This window comes from Vigna angularis, chromosome 11, assembly GCF_016808095.1.
Source record: "Vigna angularis cultivar LongXiaoDou No.4 chromosome 11, ASM1680809v1, whole genome shotgun sequence".
NCBI classification, from domain to species: domain Eukaryota; kingdom Viridiplantae; phylum Streptophyta; class Magnoliopsida; order Fabales; family Fabaceae; genus Vigna; species Vigna angularis.
In genome coordinates, this window is record NC_068980.1 from 27,476,001 (window position 1) to 27,498,062 (window position 22,062).

Genomic DNA, 22,062 nt, shown 5'->3' on the forward strand with positions numbered 1-22,062 from the left:
AGGACTAGGACCTCCTGCCATTCCCACACATGACCTACTCCCCTCTACGTGAGGACGAGCACTCACGGAATATCAGGATGAACAGCCATCAGCAGTTTTACCATGGTCATACTACACAACTTCTCATATTCAATCATAGAGACGTTCCTCCTTGGAACGCTCGTTCAAATTCCAACCGTTTATTCATCTCATATAATGTTCATCATTTATAATCTTTCACTTTTATTTTCATTTTTGTCTTTCAGTTCAAGTACATAAAATCACGACCTCTTTATAACGAGACCAAATGTGAGGAACGAGACCGAAGAATTTGCCCCGTTCCAAAATAAAGTAATACCGGCTACAAGATAGATGGACGACATATGTTACAAGGTGGCTCGACATCGTCGGTCGACACCGATGGATGGTCTGTATTACAAGGGTGATCAACATGGTTGGTCGACACAGATGGATGATCTGTATTACAAAGGTTATCAACATGGTCGGTCGACACAGATGGTCGACCTGTATTCACAAGGGTTATCAACATGGTCGGTCGACACAGATGGTCGACCTGTATTCACAAGGGTGTTCGACATGGTCGGTCGACACAGATGGTCGACCTGAGGTCCGGTTCGCGGAATATCAAGGTTGGCCAACTTGTCGGAGGGACCAATTGCTATAGTTCACAGACAGAATACCAATGCTAGTAAACGACTGAGCACGGTAGAGAACATTATTAAAGTTAGACCAACACTATGTTCATCTAGAGATTTTACAAGAAAAGAGTATGAGCGCTTGGTGTAAGACTGAGCACTACTCAGTACGAATGATAGGTATAAGATCGACACTACTCATTATGAGCTCTAAGTAAAAGACCGACACAACTCATCCTCAACCAGAATTCTTTCCAAATGAAAGTATTCCAATTCAAAGAAGTTTACTAGAACACCAAACGGTCAAGAACCGTTTAATGTCGAACGTACGTTATCATATGGGAGTTTATATTCAGAGTTTCACTTACATTCATTCATTTCTCAGCATATACATATTTCACATTTTCAAATACTCATATCATAGTACATTTCATATTCACCATATATCAACTTATACTTATAATCATACATCAAAATCAAATATCACAGATCATGCTTCACGAAACTCTCAGAACATCCATACAACACAAACAAAAGCATACGAATTAAATTTAATAAGCTTCCCTTACCTGGATCAGTAGTGAACGCCCTAAGCGAATGCTTTTTAACTTGCCCAAATACAGTTTCCTACCCTCAACGTGCTTCTCAAGTGTTTCACTAAATCTAACCACAAGAAACCTAGAAGAACTTAGCTTATACTCTAACATGCAGCTGTACCAGGGTTCGCATGCAACTCAGAAAAGGGTATTTAGAGTTTGAAAACTTACCGGTCACAGAACTCTAAAGCGTTCGGTTCCGGTGAAAGCTCACGACGCCGTGAATGGTCCTACGGTTTCTGAAATGGGATCGGAGGAAATGATGATGAGTTATCTTAGAGAGAAGATGAAGGAGTTTTAGAGAGAAGTTGGAGAAGAAGAAAAGCAAGAGTTTCGTGAGGAAGAAGGTGAATGCAGGGAATGATGGGAAGTGTTTTCAGAGAAACCATTTTTCTCCCCCACGTCAAACGGACATGCACTCCCGTACTGCCACCTGGTTCCCACTACAGATTTTAGAAACTTCTAACGTGACAGATGGCGTCAGCGCATGCAGAGGGTGATTTCCCTTCCCACGCAGGACGAACGTCCATTCTCCTGATGCCACTTGTTCTCCACTATCTATTTTCAAATGTTCCGGACGTGACACTTGGCAGATGCATGCAGAGTGAGTGTGAGTGCGTTTTGACGTGGCACGGTGCAATTAATGATGATCAGAGTGTAGGGTTTTGGGTGCGTTTCTTAATACAAATTTTGGACAGGATTTTAGAGCATTAATGACGTGATTTGACAGGTGGCAGTGGTTTAAATTTTCGAGACCTTACAATAACTTTTAATAAGATTTAATCAAGTATGAAGTCTATTATAAATTTATTGTTGGTCATCTTGTTCACATATTAAAAAGTACAAGATTATATAATTATCTAATTAATAAAATTACTATATTATATTTAATATAAAATAATGAATAATTCTTATTGTTATAATTAAAAATATATTTATTTAAAAGTTCATATATTATTATATTTTATGGTTTTGGATGCATTTGTCAACAAAAATTATATAAATTGACATATTTTAAAATTATCCTTATTTTTTTATATGTCGAACATGCTTAGATGTGAATTTTTTTTTCATGTTTTAACTAATGGTGTGATCCATGCGTAAGCAAGGTTTTAATACATATTTATGTTTATATAAATTGTTTCTGTTAGCTCATTCTTATATGTTGTGATTGTAGTTTTTATCTATAATGATTTGTACTTGTACGAGAGTAGATGTTGATACAAATGTAGCTAAAGTAGAGTTGAGCAACGAGATACATGAGAGAACTATAAGATTTTAATTTCAGTGCTAATAGTTTTGTAACAAGATTCCATGAATGTTTTATAATTACATTTGATTTATAAAGTTTTCTAAATTCAGTTATAATAAATAAAAGATTTTATTTAATTTATATTTCGCAATGGTATTAGAGATAAGTTCTCAAAAAAATTTGTGTGACATCTCAAAATTTGGGTGTTACAATGTCTGTGTTGGATAGCTGAGGACCTCACATGCTGGAAATGGATCACACTGCTGGAAATGGAGAACCTTGGATGGGTGTCTTAATAGAGAAGAAGAAGATGAAGTGGAAAATTAATTTCATTTTTTAAAGTTTAAATACTAATTATGTCCCTGTTTTCATTGATTTTATTCAATGTGGCCATCTTTTTTTTCGTTGTTAATAAAGTCCAAATTTTAGTCAATTATGGTCAATTTGGTTATTTCTAGTAATAACATTTAAATAGTTAATGGTATAGTAGAAAAACTAACATTGTTTGTATGAAGTGTATTTTTTTCCTCCATCACCATTTTCATCTTCCATGACCTATTTCCTCCATCATCATATCCAACTTCATCTACACTAACACACATCAAACTTCATAAAACTCATCTTTCATCTTCATAAAACACTCTCCACCTTCTCCAAGGATCCAACTTCACACTCCATTTTCTTCCTCCGTGCACAAAACTCATCTCCACATATTCATTTTTTTTCAACATCAAACCACCCATCATCAACACAAAACAAACATAAAAACTTTTTCTGCATTATCTTCCTTTTCACAAAACCAACACACCCAATACTACTCTCAACCACAATCGACTTCATCTTTGTCCCTAGGCAATTACTAGTTAAGAACGGACCGATACATAACCACATACAATCAATTGAGGTTTATTGAATTTGAATTCCTGGTATGTGATTAATGTTTCGGGATTAGGGTTTCTTGCATTTGAAATGGAGGTATGTGATTTGGGTTTCATGAATTTGAAATGGAGGTATGTGATTGAGGTTTCTTGAATTTGGAATGATGAAGAGGAGAAGATTTGTGATAATGTTTTTTTTTTATGAAGGTATGTAGGGATGGGTGATTAATGATGGTTATGTTCGGTGTGGGTTGGTTATGTTGGTGATGGATTGTTTAGTATTGTAAGAAGATGAAGGTTTTAAGACAAGATCGTCTAAGCAACCATTGTTTTGAAGTTTAAAAATAGTGACTAACGAAATAACATTTATTAAAATGAATTGTTTAGGATAAACATGTTAAACGCTATACATGTGTAAACACTATCCTAAACCCTAAATGTTACTCTAAACAAGCTATATATAAATGTTATAGTACACATAACATGCCTAAACGTTAATAAACGTCTAACATGAAAAGAATGTACAAAAAGTACTCTCTTATTTGTTATGGTGTGCTCTCTTTATTTGTGCAAATCATTAAAGGAAAAACTTCATTCAAATGTTCTACATTGGATCAAAAGAACATTCAGAGATAGGAAGACATTCTGGGAATGTATTCTCAATATCTTTTGTCTAATGTATCTATACAAGCATCACAATTGCCTTTGTATGAAGCAACGTAGCATCTGACTTCATACCAAAAGGCTACACCTTATGTGATAAAGTCAATGCTCTAAGTAACATATCTTTTTTGAAGAAGTCTATATAAAGACGAACGCATGAAGAGAAAAACAAGAAGAGTCATTATTATTTACTCTTACATTGTCAATTTTCTCTCAAACTTGCATCACCTAACTGTCTTTGAAAAAAAAAGTTTTTTTACAAGTTTTTGGATATACTCTTTATATTGCAAAAATATCATCTTCAAGAGAGTTATCATCTGTTTGTTTTATAAAAACATTTTATTGTTTTTGTTTATTCAGAATTGAATTAAACTAGTTGTTTCTTTAATTCAGCAGAGTAAATGATCTAGTCAATTGGACTAGTGTAAAACCAGGAGTGATAATACTCGTTTGTAAACAAGGAATGATGAAACTCGTTTGAAATCTTTCAAAGATTAGTGAAATCCTTTAAGAGTGCTTAAAGGAGAACTAGGCGTAGCTCATATTGGAGTGAACCATTATAAAAATAAGTCTTTCATCCTTGTTTTCATCTTAAAGGCTTTTTAAACGCTTTTGAAAATCTTTAAGTGTTCAACACTATCTACAAACCGTCTAACCCCTGCAATAGCGTCTAACACTTACTTGCGAAAAAAATTTAAAATTCTATTCAAACCTCTCCTTTATAGAGTTTACCTATGTTTCAGAAGGTGGTGATGTGGTTGTGTGATGGGTCCCAGAGGTAAAGATGAAGGAGATGAAATCTTTTAATGTTATGATATTGGGGTTGATGAAGGGGAGGTCTTCAAAGATGAGGATGATAGGGAGGTTGTGTCATGTTGCTTGAATGTTGGGAGAAATGTATGAGTTCAAGATGATGGTGAGGATATGGGTGAGAAAATGAATCTCTCCTTCACGTAAGATAAATTGACATGTCAGATGAATTGTATCACACTGTTCAATATGTCGTTAACTATTTAAATAGTATTACAAAAAGTTTTTAAATTTAATAAAATTACAAAAAATTAACTTTATCGATCAAGGAAATAAAGAAGTTCATGTTAAATAAACTCAACAAAATTTGTATTTAAGTCTTCAAATTCTATAATTTGTCACGTGTTATTAAAACGAGATGGTACCACTCTATTTGTCAACACTAACACTTGGTTAATCCATGAATTTTGAAATGATAGAAATCTAACCAGAATTTTTTTTTTTGAAAAAAACACTAAAACTAAAATTACTTAATAATTTATGAAAAAAAATTAATCCTTAAAACATTATCACTTACCATGATTAAAGACATTATTAATGAGACTGTCTCCATTATCCAACCTGTATAAACTAATCATAATTTTATGTTAACTACAATATAATTTTATATTAACCAATCATACTTTTTACATAAAATTAAATAAATAAATAAAATAATGAGATAAAAATAACAATCAAACCACCTAATTAACAAAAGAAAAAATTAAATACTAAACTTAATTTAAAATAGAAATTTTTTAAATAATTAATAAAATTAGACGAAACTCACTAAAAAATATCTAATCTATCAACTTAATTAAACCTTTTAATAAGGTTTAATACATCATTTGGTCCCTAGTTTGGGGCGTTGTGTTCAAAATTGTCCTACCTTTTAAAAAAGTTCACTATTGTCCCATATTTCGTTAAAAACGGTTCAATTTGGTCCTTTTGGCTTACGATGTTAAAAACATAACGGTGCAATGATGTGACAACTGTGATCTGTCCAATTTTTTATAATGTGGCAATTGTGACCCATTAATGTGGTAATGTTAATGTAAAATGATAGGAGGACACCGTGAAACCCTTATTTCCTTAAGACCAGAAACCTTTGTGCCACCACTGTGAAACCCTAGCCGTCGCTACTGCCGCAAAACGAAACGTGTCACCACCAAACCCTCGGGCCACCATGTCGTCGTCACCACCATCAACACAGACCTACAATTCGAAGCAGAAAAAAGCAACAAAAAACCTAGAAATCAAACCCTAGCCATCATGAAACCCTAAACCGTGTCACCAGTAATGAGGGCAAAATCTCCACCATGCGTTGCGCCTCACCACCATTAAGCAAGAACCTAATCGAAATCCCTAACCTGCAAACCATAAATTTCAACCCAAATATGAACAAGAAAATCGCAATCGCGACACCTAGAAACCCAATTCACACCTACAGCAAACCATAAACATACATAATCGCTACCCAAATCGCAGAAACCCTAGTTCGCAAGCAGCATCCATGGGCACCAACCTGCAAATTGCACAAGCCAGAAATGCAGAAACAATGTGAAGGTGAAGCTCAATGTTTACGTTCTAGTGTAGTGTTAATGTAATGTGAAGGTGAAGCTCAATGTTTATGTTCAGGTGTTTATATATAATGTTAAATTTAGTTTCCCCTTTGGTAAAAAAATGTGCAATGTGGTCCCCTTTTCAATTTAAAACTGTGTACTTTGGTCCCAAATGGGTATCAACGAAAAACACATGAAAGATATCTGACTTAGTTTCCACCACCAGTCCACCATCTTTGTCCACCTCCACTCCACCATCCACCTCCTCTCCACCATTACTTTCCACCTCTAGTCTGCCATCTCTGTCCACCTCCACTCCACCATCCACTTCCTCTCCACCATCCACTTCCACCCTATATTTCCACCTTAAATCCTAACCCCCAAATCCAATAACAAGAACATCAAGTAAGTAGGCTAGGGTTATCAACATTTATCTCACGTACGTACCCTCTTCAAATTTGACCTTCAAGGAATCACCACGTACAGTGATTATAAGACCAATTTCACTATATTGTTAAACTTATAAATCACGATAGGATTCTTAGATAAGGATAATTTGATTTAACCCATTTCATTAAACCTAGCTGACGTCATTATATATTTTTTATTTACACTTTCAAATTATATCATATGTGCCACATATTACAAAAATTTTATACGTCATTCAGTTTTGGTCACAAAGATAACTGCACCGTTATGTTTTTAATATCATAAGCTAAAAAGATTATTTTGAACATTTAAACTATTTTTAAAATGTAGGATGATTTTAAAAAAAAATGTAAAACTAGGGATAAAATGATGTATTAAACTTTTTAATACTTATACCTAAAATGTTAAATTTCCCCGTTATCCAATACCTTATCATCTCTGACTTCTCTCCCTCCATTTTTTAAACGTCACCAACTATCCTCACGTATGGCTATAGCGTCTTTCTTCTTCACTCAATCCACGCTCTTCTTCTCTCACTGCAACAACTCGTCACTGCCACCCCACCCAACTCTCATCTTCTTGCCTTTCAAACTTAAAATTTGCACTTTCACGACCACCCATTTCGTCCACACTACAGCCACCGCCATCTCCGCATACCGGGATGGTGGCAGCTCGTCGGGGAGTGGCGGCGGAAGCGGTAACTGGGGCAGTGATGGCGGTGATGAAGACGAGGAAAGGGGCCGCAACAGGGAAGAGGCGATGGTGGCGCTGGCGGAGGACGGCCGGGGGTTGGAGAGTTTGCCGGAAGACTTGGCGGCAGCAGTTTCCGCGGGGAGGGTTCCGGGTTCGATAATGCGGAGGTTCTTCCAGATGGAACAGTCAGTTGTACTGCGGTGGTTGCTCAAGTTCCGTGGATTTAGGGAAAGGTTGCTCGCAGATGATTTGTTCTTGGCCAAGCTTCTCATCGAAAGTGGTGTTATCATCTTCACCAAGGTTCTTCTTTCATCCAACTTTGATTTCTTTTTCAGTGCGAACATATTAGGTTTTTTATTCTATGTAAGATGGATAAATTTTAATTTTCACTTATGTGAAATGAATTTATATTTATTTAAGTATTCTTGCATTTTTAATGAAGAATGAAATAGTCATGTATACAATCAGATATGTTTTTTTTTTATAATTATTTTGTATGTTATTTTTGAATTGGACTATTTTTACTTTTTATGAAATTGAGGTAAATATTTAGTGAGCTGAGATATTGAATGAACACAGAAATCATAAAGACATATTATTGAATGAGAAGGCTTGCTTCTCCTCTTACATTAGCATTACATTTATAAGGGAAATAAAGTAACTACCCATTTCCTTTCCAACTCACTTTGGTTGGAACACAACTCACACACACCTCATACTGACAGCACACACTAATCATTCTAACAATAATTCTAACACTCCCCCTCAAGCTGGAGCATACAAATTGTATGTACCAAGCTTGGAACTAATGAATTCAATTCTAGGTCCTCTTAAGGACTTAGTTAACATATCTGCAAGTTGATCATTTGACCCAACAAACTCAGTACAAATTTCTTTGGACAACAATTTTTCCCGAACAAAATGGCAGTCAATTTCTATATGTTTGGTCCTCTCGTGAAACACTGGGTTTGATGCAATGTGGAGAGCAGCTTGATTATCGCAATACATCTTCATGGTTTGAATGTTACAGAGCTCTTGAAGAAATTGCTTCACCCATATAAGTTCACTTGTTAGTGATGCCATAGCCCTATATTCAGCTTCAGCTGTTGATCGGGCTACTACATTTTGTTTCTTACTCTTCCATGAAATGATATTTCCCCCAAGGAGAACACAATATCCAGTAGTAGACCGTCTATCAATAGGCAAGCCTGCCCAATCTGCATCACAGTATCCAGAGACTTGAATGCTTCCTTTATCTTCATATAACAACCCTTGTCCAGGAGCCTTTTTTAGGTATCTTAGAATACGAATGATAGCATTCCAATGGCCAAGACATGGAGCCTGCATGAATTGACTGACCACTCCAACTGCAAAAGATAGATCCGGTCTTGTAATAGTGAGATAAATCAGTTTTCCAACAAGTCTTCTGTATCTTTCTGGATCGGAGAACAAATCACCTTCGCTTGAAGCTAATTTTTGATTTGGGTCCATAGGACTGTCTATTGGTCTACAATCAATCATTCCTGTCTCTTGTAATATATCAAGAGCATATTTCCTCTGAGAGACTACAATTCCATCTTTTGACCGAGCTACTTCAATGCCCAAGAAGTATTTGAGGCTTCCAAGATCTTTGGTTTGGAAATGTTTGCATAAGTGTTTCTTTAGTTGAGATATTCCAACAACATCATTTCCTGTGATGACTATATCATCAACATATACTATTAGATAAACACATTTCCCAAGAGATGTAGTACAATAAAAAACTGAATGATCTGCTTCACTTCGTTTCAAGCCAAATTGTTGAACAATAGAGCTGAATTTTCCAAACCAAGCACGTGGTGATTGCTTGAGACCATATAAAGAGCGATGCAATTTGCATACCATTCCACACTCCCCCTGAGCAACAAACCCTGGAGGTTGCTCCATATAAACTTCGTCCTCAAGATCACCATGAAGGAAGGCATTTTTTATATCGAGTTGATGAAGTGGCCAGTGACGAATAGCTTCCATTGCAAAGAATAGACGAATAGTAGTCATCTTGGCCACAGGAGAGAAAGTCTCACAATAATCTATGCCATAAACTTGAGTGTATCCTTTGGCAACTAAACGAGCTTTGAGACGATCAATGTTGCCGTTTGAATCAACTTTAACTGTATACACCCATCGACAACCAACTGCCTTTTTATCCTGTGGAAGAGGTACCAACTCCCAAGTTTTAATTTGTTCGAGAGCTTGGATTTCTTCAATCATTGCCTCTCGCCAACCAGGATGAGCAAGTGCTTCTTCCATATTTTTAGGTATATCAACTGAAGACACTGAAGATATAAGTGCACAATAGGAAGGAGATAATCTGTGATAACTAAGAAAGTTATAGATTGGGTGTGGGTTGCGAGTGGAACGAGTACCTTTCCGAAGAGCAATGGGCCAACCTGAATCATCTTCGGGAGTCGTGGGAGTAAGTGACGGTGAGGAAGAATCTGAAGGAGAGGATTCACCATTTTCTGGATGTTCTACCTGTGTAACATTGGGAGATGATGGTTCAGGGGAACTGGGACGCTGAGTTGTAGACACAGGAGGAATATTTGACGCAATCATGGGAAGAGGAAGGACCTGTTGGATACCCTCAATCTCTTGTTCAGATGAAGTGAAGTAGGGAGTTTGTTCAAAAAAGGTAACATTTGCAGACATAAAGTACTTTTTAGTTTCAGGAGAGTAACACCTATAACCTTTTTGAAGCCGTGAATATCCCAAGAAGACACATTTGATTGCACGAGCAGAAAGTTTATCTAGTCCAGGAGACATGTCATGAACAAAACATACGCAACCAAAGATTCGAGGAGAGGTGTGAAAGAGAGGTTGGTTTGGAAAAAGAATGGAAAAAGGAGTTTTATGATTAAGAGAAGAAGAGGGCATCCTATTAATAAGATAACATGCAGTTAAAATGGCATCGCCCCAGTGATGAGTGGGAATATGGGCACTAAGCAAAAGAGTACGGGCAGTTTCAATCAAGTGTCGGTTTTTTCTTTCTGCTATACCATTTTGTTGTGGTGTATGAGGACAAGTAGACTGATGTAGGATACCATGAGAGTTTAAAAGTGCAGAGAAATTGTAAGAGAAGTATTCTTTGGCATTGTCACTTCTTAGAATTTTGATAACTTGGCCAAATTGATTTTTGATTTCATTTAAAAAGGAGGTAAAGATGGATAACAATTCAGAACGATCTTTCATAAGATAAACCCAAGTACATCTTGAATATTCATCAATGAAAGTAACAAAATACCGAAAACCAAAGGACGAGACACGACTAGGTCCCCAAATATCAGAATGGATAATGGAAAAACTAGAATCACACGTTGTTTGTGACCTTTTAGGAAAGGAAGACCTAACGTGTTTTCCGAGTTGACATGACTCACATTCTAAACTATTGACATTACCAAGTTCAGGGAACATTTTTTTTAATTTTAACAAATGAGGATGACCAAACTGATCGTGTAACAGTTTAGGAGTAGGAGCTGCAACACATGACACATGGGGATGAGATCCAAAATGGTATAATCCTCCTGCTTCATATCCTTCTCCAATCCGTTTCCTTGTCCCACGCTCCTGTATAACAAAAGAGTTGTTATCAAAGGTTATTGAACAATTTAATGATTTGGTTAACTGACTCAAGGAAATCAAATTGAAAGGACAGTTAGGAACAAATAGAACAGATTGGAGATTTAAGGATGGAGACAGGGAGACATGACCAATGCCCTTTGATGAGACTTTTGAACCATTTGCAAGGGTTATTAAATGAGATTTTTCTTGAAAAGAAAGGGTTGAGAACAAAGAGGTATTACCGGAGATATGATCAGAAGCACCCGAATCAATTACCCATGAAGTTTGATCTTTGGGAGATTGAGAAATGCACGCTGTACTTGAAGATGTTTGTGCCATGCTATTGGATTTTAACCGTAGGTACTCCTGATATTCATCTTCAGTAAATTTTGAATCTGAAGGGTTAGACTGAGAGATATTAGCGGTTTTTGGAGGAAAACCATGCAATAAGTAGCAATTCTCTTGGGTATGACCCATCCTTTTGCAATATGTGCACGGACCTCGCCCTCGACCTCCACGTCCTCCACGTCCTCCTCCTCTAGTACCGCGTCCTCTTCTGCGGGCGATAATCATGGCAGATTGCTCTACTGCCCCAAAAGTCTCTTGAGGGTGTGGCATCGGAACCCGAAGAAGACGTGTGGTCAAGGATTCCATGGAGGGAACTTCATGACTGGTTAGAAGTTGATCTCGGATATGAGCAAGGTCGGGATGCAGAGCTCGTAGAATCATTACCATATAATACTTGTCTAACCTTGTTTTGATATCTTCAGAAGATCCTGCTTCTAAAAACATCCGCAATTCTTCAGTAGCGGATTGGGCTTCAGCCATAAAAGATACCATATCATGATTCTCCATTTTAAGGGATGCAAGTTTATTCGCCGTGTCATACAGACGTTGAATGTCATTGGCATAAATGCTTTGAGCTTTCTTCCAAAAAGAGTGACATGTCTTGAAAGCTCTAAGGGATATGAAGATTTGTGGTTCTACGGATTGCCACAACAAAGCACACAGTTGGAAATCTGCTTGTTTCCATTGATCTGCTTTTTCAGCTGGTACGTGTGTTCCATCTTGCTCAAGATGATCATAACATCCGTGGCCAAGAAACCACATTTCAACAGCAGCGGACCAAGATAAATAATTTTTCCCATTCAGTTTTTCAGAAGTGATATTGGGACTTCCTGACAATGAGATAATGCTGCCAGTTGCCATTGCATGGTGTCTATGAATCTGAATTCTAAGAAAAAACAAAGGAAGGCAGCAGCGACAAACTGCAGTGAGAAAGAGAAAATGAAGCCTTTTGTATACCCAACTCAGAAAAGGCTGTAATGGCTGCTATGGAGGGACAGAACAGAGAGAGGAAGGTCCGACGAGTCTACTGGAAGCAGCACGAAGTGATTCCGTCGTCGGAACGGCGGCGCGTGAACAGTACGCGCCCAAGCTCAGCTAGAGAAAGGTGGCGCGTGGAGGCGCGTGGAGAGGATGCTTGGACTGATTCCGGCGGGGTTATCTGTCGCTCGGAGAGGCGCTCCAGATCTGCTGGTCGCCGGACGAAACTGGGTTGATCGACGGCGGCGGACGGCGGCGGACGTCAGAGAAAGGTGGCGATATGTGGTGATGGGTGTGCCAAACAGTGAATAAAGTTTGAGAAAAAAAAGAGAGGTTGATATATGATTATGGTAGATGATGAGTGATAATGGTGGAGCTATATCTGATAGCTCAACTGAGAAAAGAAAAAACCAGAGCGGGATCGACCCGCTCTGATACCATATTGAATGAACACAGAAATCATAAAGACATATTATTGAATGAGAAGGCTTGCTTCTCCTCTTACATTAGCATTACATTTATAAGGGAAATAAAGTAACTACCCATTTCCTTTCCAAGTCACTTTGGTTGGAACACAACTCACACACACAGCTCATACTGACAGCACACACACAACTCACACTAATCATTCTAACAATAATTCTAACAATGAGAAACAATTACCTGAATTTGTTTCAATTCTTGTCTTACCGATGCGAATATAATAGTTGGTGTCATCACATTGAAGTCTAGGTTCCCAAGATGTTTGGGAACTTGAAGAGAATTATTATACAAGATTATATTGATAATGAAGCAAGTAATCACATTTGTGGTTATAAGGAGAATTTTGTGTAGCTTGAACAAAAAGGTGCAGATAAATATTTCCTTTGGTGATTCTTCTAAGGTGAAAATCCAAGGGAAAGATACTATTTTAATTTCCTTAAATGAGACTCCCAAAATTAATCAAGAATGTCTATTATGTTCCTAAACGAAGAAGCAAAATTTTGAGTCCAGTACGTCATGTTGAGAAGGGCTATAAAATTATCTCGAAAGATAATTATTTGAGACCTAGAGATTAAAACTTTAAATTGATTACTAAATAGAATGTTCACTTTAAGCATCAAGACCAATGAAGCAAAATGCTTAAAGGCCTACAGAAGAAGATGAAGCATGATGACGTTTGAGGTTTGACCATTTAAATTTTGGAGCTCTAAGTCCTACAGAGATGAGAAGACGGTGAGGGGAATACTGATGTGTCCTTGGCAAGCATTGAAGAAGTTTTCCCAAAAGAAGCCGAATAAAGAGCAGAAGAGCCACTTGAAGGAAAATTTTGAGGCATTTGCAGCTTTTAAGAAATTTAAAGCTGAAGAGGAGGGTGGTTATCTAATCAAGGCTCTAAGGTCTTTTAGAAAAGATGGATTTACATCCAAAGAATTCAATGACTTTTTGTTAAAATAATGGTATTGGATATGTTCTATAATACATATGCGCGTTGAAAGCTAAATCTATGTAATAAAAGTTTGGATTGAAACTGTTCCCTATTTAGAGGAAAGTCATTAAAAAAGTTGTATGACAATGCATTTTCTACTCCACCTCATTCTTCAACACCTTTGATTCATAAAACGTCATCCCCCAAGCAAAATCAAGTGAAGGGCCATGAAAAAGGAAAAGTATTCAAGAGATATATGATTAAACAGTATTTACAAATAATTTGTTGTGTCTATTTGTGGATAGTGAATCCCTAACCTTTGATACCGCTTTGGAAGACAGAAGAAGGTTGAAGCATGCAGGAAGATATCAAAGTCATTAAGAAGAATGGTACTTAGTAGTTTTCAAAACTTCTATTGAGGGTCATAAAGCAATTGAAGTCAACTGGACATTTAAGTTTGAAAAAAGATTGTCAAGAAAAAGGTGGAATTAGGTGATGTGAAGATACAAGACCAATTTGCAGATATCTTCACTAAATATCTCAACTTTGAAGACTTAACAAGATTGAGGGAAAAACTTGGTGTGTAAAATAACTATTGAGGATTTTCTTATTATGTATTAGAGGACATTATTTTTATGTAACCGCTAAACATTTGAAGGGTCACTAGTATTATGAACATTTAAGGTTAAATGAAATGTGTTACCAATCCATGGAGCTAGTGTGTCAAATGAAATAAATTCTCCACTATTTCTGAAAATCTCTTCCATAATTTTCTTACATCTGTAAATTATAATTTTCTTTGACCTGAAAAGAAATAAGGCATAGGGAGATTATACTATGAATTAACCATGGATTGAGATTTTCATCAGCATGAATATACAAAACATTTCCGTAAGAATAGTGCCGTGAATATAAATAACCTGTAGTGTCTTATAGCGAAGCGTCTATAATACATATGATCAATCTGTAATGGATATCCTGTGTGCTTCCAGGCAGCTGCAGAGTTGAAGCGCCGTAAGGAAAACTTTAAGAAGGAGCTGGATTTTGTTGTTGCGAATGTGGTATGTTTAACACCAGGATATAATATTTGTTCTATAGTAATCTAGCAAAAGAATTCTAAATTTTTTCCAACTTATCACATTTTAGGCTTGTGATTGAAAATATTATCACTTCGAAAATTTAATTGCATGCTTGATTACTCTAATTAAAAAAAATCTTCTTTAATTCTTATAGTTAAAAGTGGTATTTTCTTTAGCTCCAATGAATATCACTCTTAATTTTTTCAGTCCTTATGTTAGAGGCTGAAAGATATTAAAATGGTATATACAATGACTAAATTAAAAATTATGTCCAATGTTTAAATTGAATGTTTCTATGTTATAAAATAATAATAATTGCAAAAGAAAAGTTAGTTTTAAACATTGGTCAACCATTTTTATTTTCTTATTAATTGATAAGTGTCAACGGTTTTTATTATTCATTATTCTAGCTTTTGACCAACTTTCTTGCTCTGTCAATAAAGCATTTCCTGGATTCCAAATCATACACCAAATCAAATTTTTTGTTCTCCTCTCAAAAAGGAAACTTTATTCCTCAAGCTATTTTCTTACTTTTTCTTAGTTTCTCTTCTTATCCTCTTTATATCATGGATTTATTCTTTTACTCTCTTTGTTCCGGGGACTTGTACATATACCGTGGCGCGGATAAGTCTTTAAGAGGTACAATGATTTTGTCAACTTTTCTACAACATTCTATGTATGGAGATTAATCATGTGAGAAAAAGAGGTATAGGGACTAGAAAATTAGAATTTTGCAACTATAATGTGTCAGCTTTATGTCTTCTTTCTTAAGTTTTGCCATGTTTGTGAGCTGTTGCACTAGTTTCCAATTAGCAGACTTAAATCAACAAATGATGGATTTATATTCTTTTACGAGACTTTATTAAACAAGTTTCTCTATAAGGACTTCTATGACAAAAAGTGGAGAGAAACTAAAATGAGCTTCTTCGGAAGTTATAATGAGCTTATGAACAGATTAATCTGTAAGAGTTTCCTCGAACTAATTCTTCTAAATTTTTATTTTTAATATGTGCATAAGCCCATTATAGTTTATGAAGAAGTTAATTTCATTTTCATCATATCCTTTTCTCCTAAAAGCCTCTATGGAGAAGCTTGTCCAAAATTACCCTAATACTCCATCGAAAGTCAATCCACATATTTTTGTTTTCGAGCCCAGAAGTAGTGTGGTCTCAAAATTTCCCTTTTGTACTAATCATATTTGAACTAACTCTTTGTACTCTTGTGAAACTCAATTTGTATTCTGTCTAGTTCTTTATGTAAGAATTTGGGAATCACCTAATTCAGTTTTTAAATTTATTTTAGGTAACAGGCATTGTAACAGGTTTTCTACTTGTGTGGTTTCCTGCACCTACTGTTTCTCTCAAACCTCCCCTTGCAGTCAGTGCTGGACCCATTGCTAAATTGTTCTATGGTTGTCCTGATAATGCTTTTCAGGTTAACACTCCTTCATCTTTCTGCATTTCTTCTTTTGAATTTTGTTATAATTTTAGTTGTAATTGCTATACTGGATATGATTAGAAGTTAAATAATCTCTACAGGTGGCTTTACCTGGAACATCGTATACCCTTCTCCAAAGAATAGGCGCTATAGTGGTATGTCTTGGATCATTTAAAGCAAGTCACATAATTTTTCCTTTTAAATGAGGATCATCTCCGTCTCTTATGCAGCGTAACGGCGCAAAGCTATTTGTTGTTGGCACCAGCGCTTCATTGGTAAATTAGCACATTATTTGTGTACAAAATACCCTTTTAGCTTGTTATAGCCTTTGGTCTTGGAGTTATGCTGATCTTCAAAATATATGGAAAAACAAAAATTAATTTAGGTTAGACTTCTTGCAGCGGTTTCATTGTTTTTGACAGTTGGATTGAGCTTTTAGGTGTCACGGTTTAAGATTTAAGTTAATGGAGAAGTATTATATTGATTAGAATTTCTCTTGCTATTTCTTCGTATTTCACTCTGTTTCCTAGTCTGATATAAATCTTTTGCTAAGTTCTTGTTTTGAGACTTCATTATGTATTTAGCCATATAACAGTGAATTACTTCACCTAGAAAACATTGAAACTAACTAACAACTAATTACATATACAATGTGGTGTAAAATAGTTAGTAGATAGCTTTCTTCTTTAACCATATGATTAAGAGTTTATCCGTGATTAGAGTGTATGGAAAAGCATGTGTAAAAGAGGTCAACTCAAATAGATTTCAGTATTCCAAGAAATTAATCTTTTGAATCCCAATTGAAGAATACCCTAATTCAAAAATAGAAAATCGTGAAAGAATAAGTTTAGATGCATCATTAAGTACAGTAGATGACATAAAATACATGTTACAAATTTATTTTAGAGATATGACACCTGCTCCTCAAGCATGTTGTAGTGTGGCTCGTACGAGGCATAAGGGCTACATGTTCGAAAAAGAAACTGTTTCTATTGTACTAATTACACTCATTCATCATGGTGAAGTTCTATAAGCAGAATAGTATCGAACAGGATTTGAGATATATCTGGGCCGTGCTCTGCGTAATTTGACTGATGGCAATGCCTTTTCAGGTTGGTACTATGATAACAAATGCGTTGATTAATGTAAAGAATGCTGTTAATAAAACATTTGCTGCCCAGGCTGAGAATTTACCTGTAATATCAACCAGTGTAGCACATGGAGTTTACATGGTTGTCATTAGCAACATCAGGTATTCCATTGTCAGAACAAACTGCAATAAATGTATTTTACCCCTATTTTTCTACTATCTTTGTATTTTAACAGTATTGGACATCCCATCAAGAGAACAGTAGTTGTGAATAGATTGTATTCTGAGTTATCCACTAGTAGTATACTGTCACAGTTGCAAAATTTGTAGATCATGAGGATCTCTGCTAGTTAGCAAAACAAAAAAGAAAACAAACAATAAAACCTCTTATTAAGGATTAGCCTTTGTTATCAGGTACCAGGTACTTGCAGGAATTATTGAGCAACGAATTCTTGAACCATTACTACACCGAAACAAGCTTATGCTAACCGCAGCATACTTTACTGTTAGAACTGCCAATACCTACTGGGGTTCGCTACTGTAAGATTATTGATTAATCTCAATTGATTTCTATGAATATGTACCATTACGCTTGCAGTGTCTTTTCTTCCTAATTATTTATTACACATTTGTGAGTAGGTGGGTGGATTTTGCTCGATGGGTTGGAGTCCAAAAGAAAAAGGATTAAGCATATTTTATGCAATGCTGCATTGGTCAAAGCCCAAGTATATTGATTCATGGAACTTCAGTTGATGATTAAGTTTGCTGCCCTATATTTTGTTTCTCTTGCTGCCTTGTCTAAGCAAAATTGTACGTTTGTATGTAACGAACGTTGGCAAGAGTTTTTTTGATATAAAACTATAAGAATTCTATATTTTTAGTAAGAAAAAAACTCAGAAATACTTGTAATTAAAACAAATCTTGAATTTACTTTGATCATGAGTAGTTAACCACTTGTATATTGTTGCGAACTATAATCATCACTGTTATTTGCCACTTGCAATTATGTATTTGATCTTTGCATTTTATACAACCGGCAGTTATTTCTAATTTTTTACTATGCGTGCGTGGCTCCTTAGCAACTATTGTCTTCCCTTTCTTTCTCTTACAATTATTCATCTATTGGTATCAGAATTTTGGTAGTAGTCGTGACAGTGTATTTGATGTCTTGGTGCTTAACCACGGCAAGGTGTGTGAAGAAGGAGAAAGGCCTCACATGCAGATAAAGAATGAAAGAAAAATAAAGCAAGTACCTGTAAAACATATTTTAAGACTCTGAAACAGAAACGTTACAGTATAAGATACAAGGAAAACTATATATATATATATATATATATATATATATATATATATATATATATATATATATATATATATATATATATCGATTATGATAGTTGAATCGAGATACAAACTATATATCAAACCATCATGAATAGTAAGATTCACAAACATTAAAAAAAAATGTAACATATTCTTAAATATACGAGATATATGGATATAATTAGTAATAAAATAAATTTATAGTAAAAAAGAGTGGTTGTATTTACATGTATTTACCACACAATTTCAACAAGACAACTTTAAAGAAAAAGTGTGGCTACTCCATAAGATTCTTATAATTATGTATGTTACTAAGCAAATTTTGCATTACAACCATTAAAAAAATGTGTTGTTGTTACATAATTACTATAGACCATGGTTGTTGCTTATACATACTAAGCAACCTCAAACAAAAAAAAAAAAACTCTATCCCAATCATTCATATTTAATTCTCTTCCTCTCCAAGTTTTACATCACTTAAGTCATCTTTAATTGAAAGTTCTTTTCCTTTTCCATGTCTTCAACTTCTTTCTCATTTTCTATTATGGATTGCCCACTTTTATTAGTCTTGGCATTTAAGTTTCTAGGACCTACATTAGCAAAAGAATTTAATTATTAGTCTTGGCATTTAAGTTTCTTGTACATTATCCACATTATCTTTCAAATATGAAACTATTACCTCATGATAAGAAGGAGGTTTTAACCTTTGTCATACTCTTTAACCTTTGGAAAATATTTGGGCAATGACATTGTTTAGGGTGTTGAGAAGGTTTCGGAAGCTTGCTTGTTGTTCTTCCTTGTTTTCTTGAAACATTACGACAATTGTAGCTTATTGTGGCGCGCATTGTTTTTAGCAAGCAAGTGATGAACATGGGTCAAGATGGCTTGAGAGTTTGGGTCAAAGGGTAAGGGAGGTAGGTTTAGGGAGGTGTTGGCTGGAATGGTGACTAAAGGTTGTGGTTGAGGGATAATTTGGTTAGTGTTTAGGTCAAATTGAGAGATTGAGGTTGTGGTTTGGTGTGAGGGGCTAGGTGTTTGTATGATAGGGTCAAGGTCTTCAAAAGTTGGACATGGTGTACATGGAGGTGAAGAGGAGGGAGCGACATAGGTTTCCTTTAAAGCTTCTTATTCAACAGATGGTTCTTCAGGAATGACAAGAAGCATCGGAGGAGGAACATAGATTTCTTGAGAGAAAGCATCGTCCAGAGCGGTCATCATCAAGGTTGTGAACAAGTGTTTAGCAACTTGACACATAGTTTCATCAAGAGAGACATGTTTGTTAAAGACGATTGATTGAGGCATGTGTCTCCTCATGTAAATTCACTTTTGAATTAAATATTATGTTGTCAAATTTGTGTCATGTTACTCAACTTAGGTCATCAAGGCTAGAGCACTCCATCTAGGTTTTCTATACCCACCCTTCCTTAAAAGTTGGTCCAATCTCTCTTGAGAGCACCCAAACACTACCATAGACTTTCTCCTTGCTTGAGTCATATAGCTGGGAGGAGGAACCACCATCTCACCACATCAAACTTCCTCAACCATCAACCCATTTGAAAGTCTCCACCTTGTTTGAGTCATATAGCTTGAAGGAGCTTATTCCATAAGGCCAAATAGTTGTGTAAGCTCACATGATCATTTAACCAAGTTTATGTCTAGTTTAACCACATTTTTGCACTTACTTCACCCATTTTTTCTTCCTAAAGTGTAAATGAAGAATAACTAAAGTATGTTTCCAAAAACTCAATCAATGGTAGGCATTCAATTTTAAACACACTGATAGGTTTATAAACACGATTATTGAAGGCCAAGTAGTGTCCAAAGTAATATGATCATTTAACCAATTCATTTAACCACTTATTTGAACTAATTTAACCCGTTTTTTTGTTGCATAGTTTAAGTCAAGAGTAATTACAATATGTTTCCACAAAAACACTATTGATTACCATTATGAAATAAAGAATGTCAAAGCTTTATAAATACTCCTGTTTGAAGGTCAAGTGGTTCAAGGTTATATGATCACTTAATCAAGTTTATAATTGACTTAACCACATCTTGGCAATCATTTAACCCATTTTTTTTTACAATAATTAAAATATGTTTCCAAAAAATGTATTAGTGGTTACTATTCAAATATGATGAAATTCAAAGCTTTTTATAAACATTGTTATTAAAGGTACAGTGGTTGTCCAAGGTCATATAATAATTGAACAATTAATAACCAATTTAGCATTATTTACAACTTATTTAACCTACTATTCTGTGGTGGTGGATTGTAATTGAGAAATAATTAATGTTTCCAAAAACTATCAATTGTTAACCACTAAAATATTATGAACAAGGGTTTAGCTACCAAGAAATTAATGTCTAAATTGGTCTTAAATTTTTAAACATTGATAGCAAAAACCTTGGTAGCTAATTGATAAGTGTCTAGAATACTTAAAATTTCCATATAAATTTGACACTTATTATGTTTTAATTGATCATATTTTGTAATTAAATAACCTTTTTTTAACTTATAATTACATGAAAAGGTATTAAGAAGAAGAAAATTAGGGAATTGATGAATTTATGATAATCTGTATTAATTTTACAAAGAATTAAAGATGACACAACTGGGCCATAACATCCGCAATTGAGTGCTAGTAAGGCGATTAAGAAAATATCTAGAGTGTGATATTTACAGTTGAATTTCATATTTATTTAGTGGCTAATGGTGATTGATAGTTGGTCGAAGAATATTTTAGGTTTAATACCTATTTTGGTCTCTAGTTTGGGGTGATGTGTTCAAACTGGTCCTACCCTTTTTCGGAAGTTCATTATTGTCCCATGTTTTGTAAACCCGGTTTAAGGTGGTCCTTTTTGCTTACGGTGTTAAAAACCTAACGGCGTAATGTCCACCTTATCCAATAATAAATGACCGGTCCAGTTATGTGGCAACTGATCAAATTGACGTGGCAATTGAGTACACTTTTCTGAATCCAAGCACATTGTTCTGTAGAGCCTGAGCAAATTCCATTTGAATGCCTTTTGTCTTTAACAAGCCCCAACCAAAAGACTATGGCTCCTGAAAATCTCCAACTTGAAGACACAACATAGGATTTCTCCTCCCTTTTCGTTCCGAATCGAGAGTGTTTCGCAAGAAGGGGATTTCAGATTGCAGCGTTTTGTGGTTTCCTTTACTTGTGTTTCAGATCTTGCAAATTTTAGGGATTTCAGATTAGGATTTTGAATCATTCAATGTGTTGGGTGGTGGTAGAATGGTGACTCTCCTTTGTTTTTTGTATTCTTTATGCATGAATGGA

The 22,062-nt window shown here is 35.4% G+C and overlaps 1 protein-coding gene across 3 annotated transcripts; it reads left to right on the top strand.

The window, feature by feature from the left end:
- The first annotated feature begins 7,237 nt into the window (after positions 1-7,237).
- Positions 7,238-18,454, top strand: LOC108332542 (protein RETICULATA-RELATED 4, chloroplastic). 3 transcript variants are annotated; one of them, XR_008246066.1, is made up of 8 exons: positions 7,238-7,797; positions 14,821-14,889; positions 16,210-16,341; positions 16,446-16,499; positions 16,575-16,619; positions 17,457-17,596; positions 17,836-17,974; positions 18,074-18,454. XR_008246066.1 is itself a non-coding variant. In XM_017567854.2 (8 exons), exons 1-8 carry the CDS (start codon positions 7,291-7,293, stop codon positions 18,120-18,122), a joined length of 1,122 nt encoding a protein of 373 aa, XP_017423343.1. In that variant the 5' UTR covers positions 7,238-7,290; the 3' UTR covers positions 18,123-18,452. The 3 variants fall into 3 exon arrangements, 2 of the variants coding, with proteins under 2 accessions (XP_017423343.1, XP_052726470.1); XM_017567854.2 differs by having other exon boundaries at positions 17,849-17,974; positions 18,074-18,452; XM_052870510.1 differs by lacking the exon at positions 14,821-14,889 and having other exon boundaries at positions 17,849-17,974; positions 18,074-18,452.
- The last annotated feature ends 3,608 nt before the right edge of the window (positions 18,455-22,062 follow it).

Excerpts from the sequence above, each read along its gene's own strand:
- LOC108332542 (XM_017567854.2), top strand. The coding sequence starts at position 7,291 with ATGGCTATAGCGTCTTTCTTCTTCACTCAATCCACGCTCTTCTTCTCT. Across the intron at positions 14,890-16,209 it reads ATTTTGTTGTTGCGAATGTG|GTAACAGGCATTGTAACAGG; the intron begins GTATGTTTAACA and ends AATTTATTTTAG. Across the intron at positions 16,500-16,574 it reads AAAGAATAGGCGCTATAGTG|CGTAACGGCGCAAAGCTATT; the intron begins GTATGTCTTGGA and ends TCTCTTATGCAG.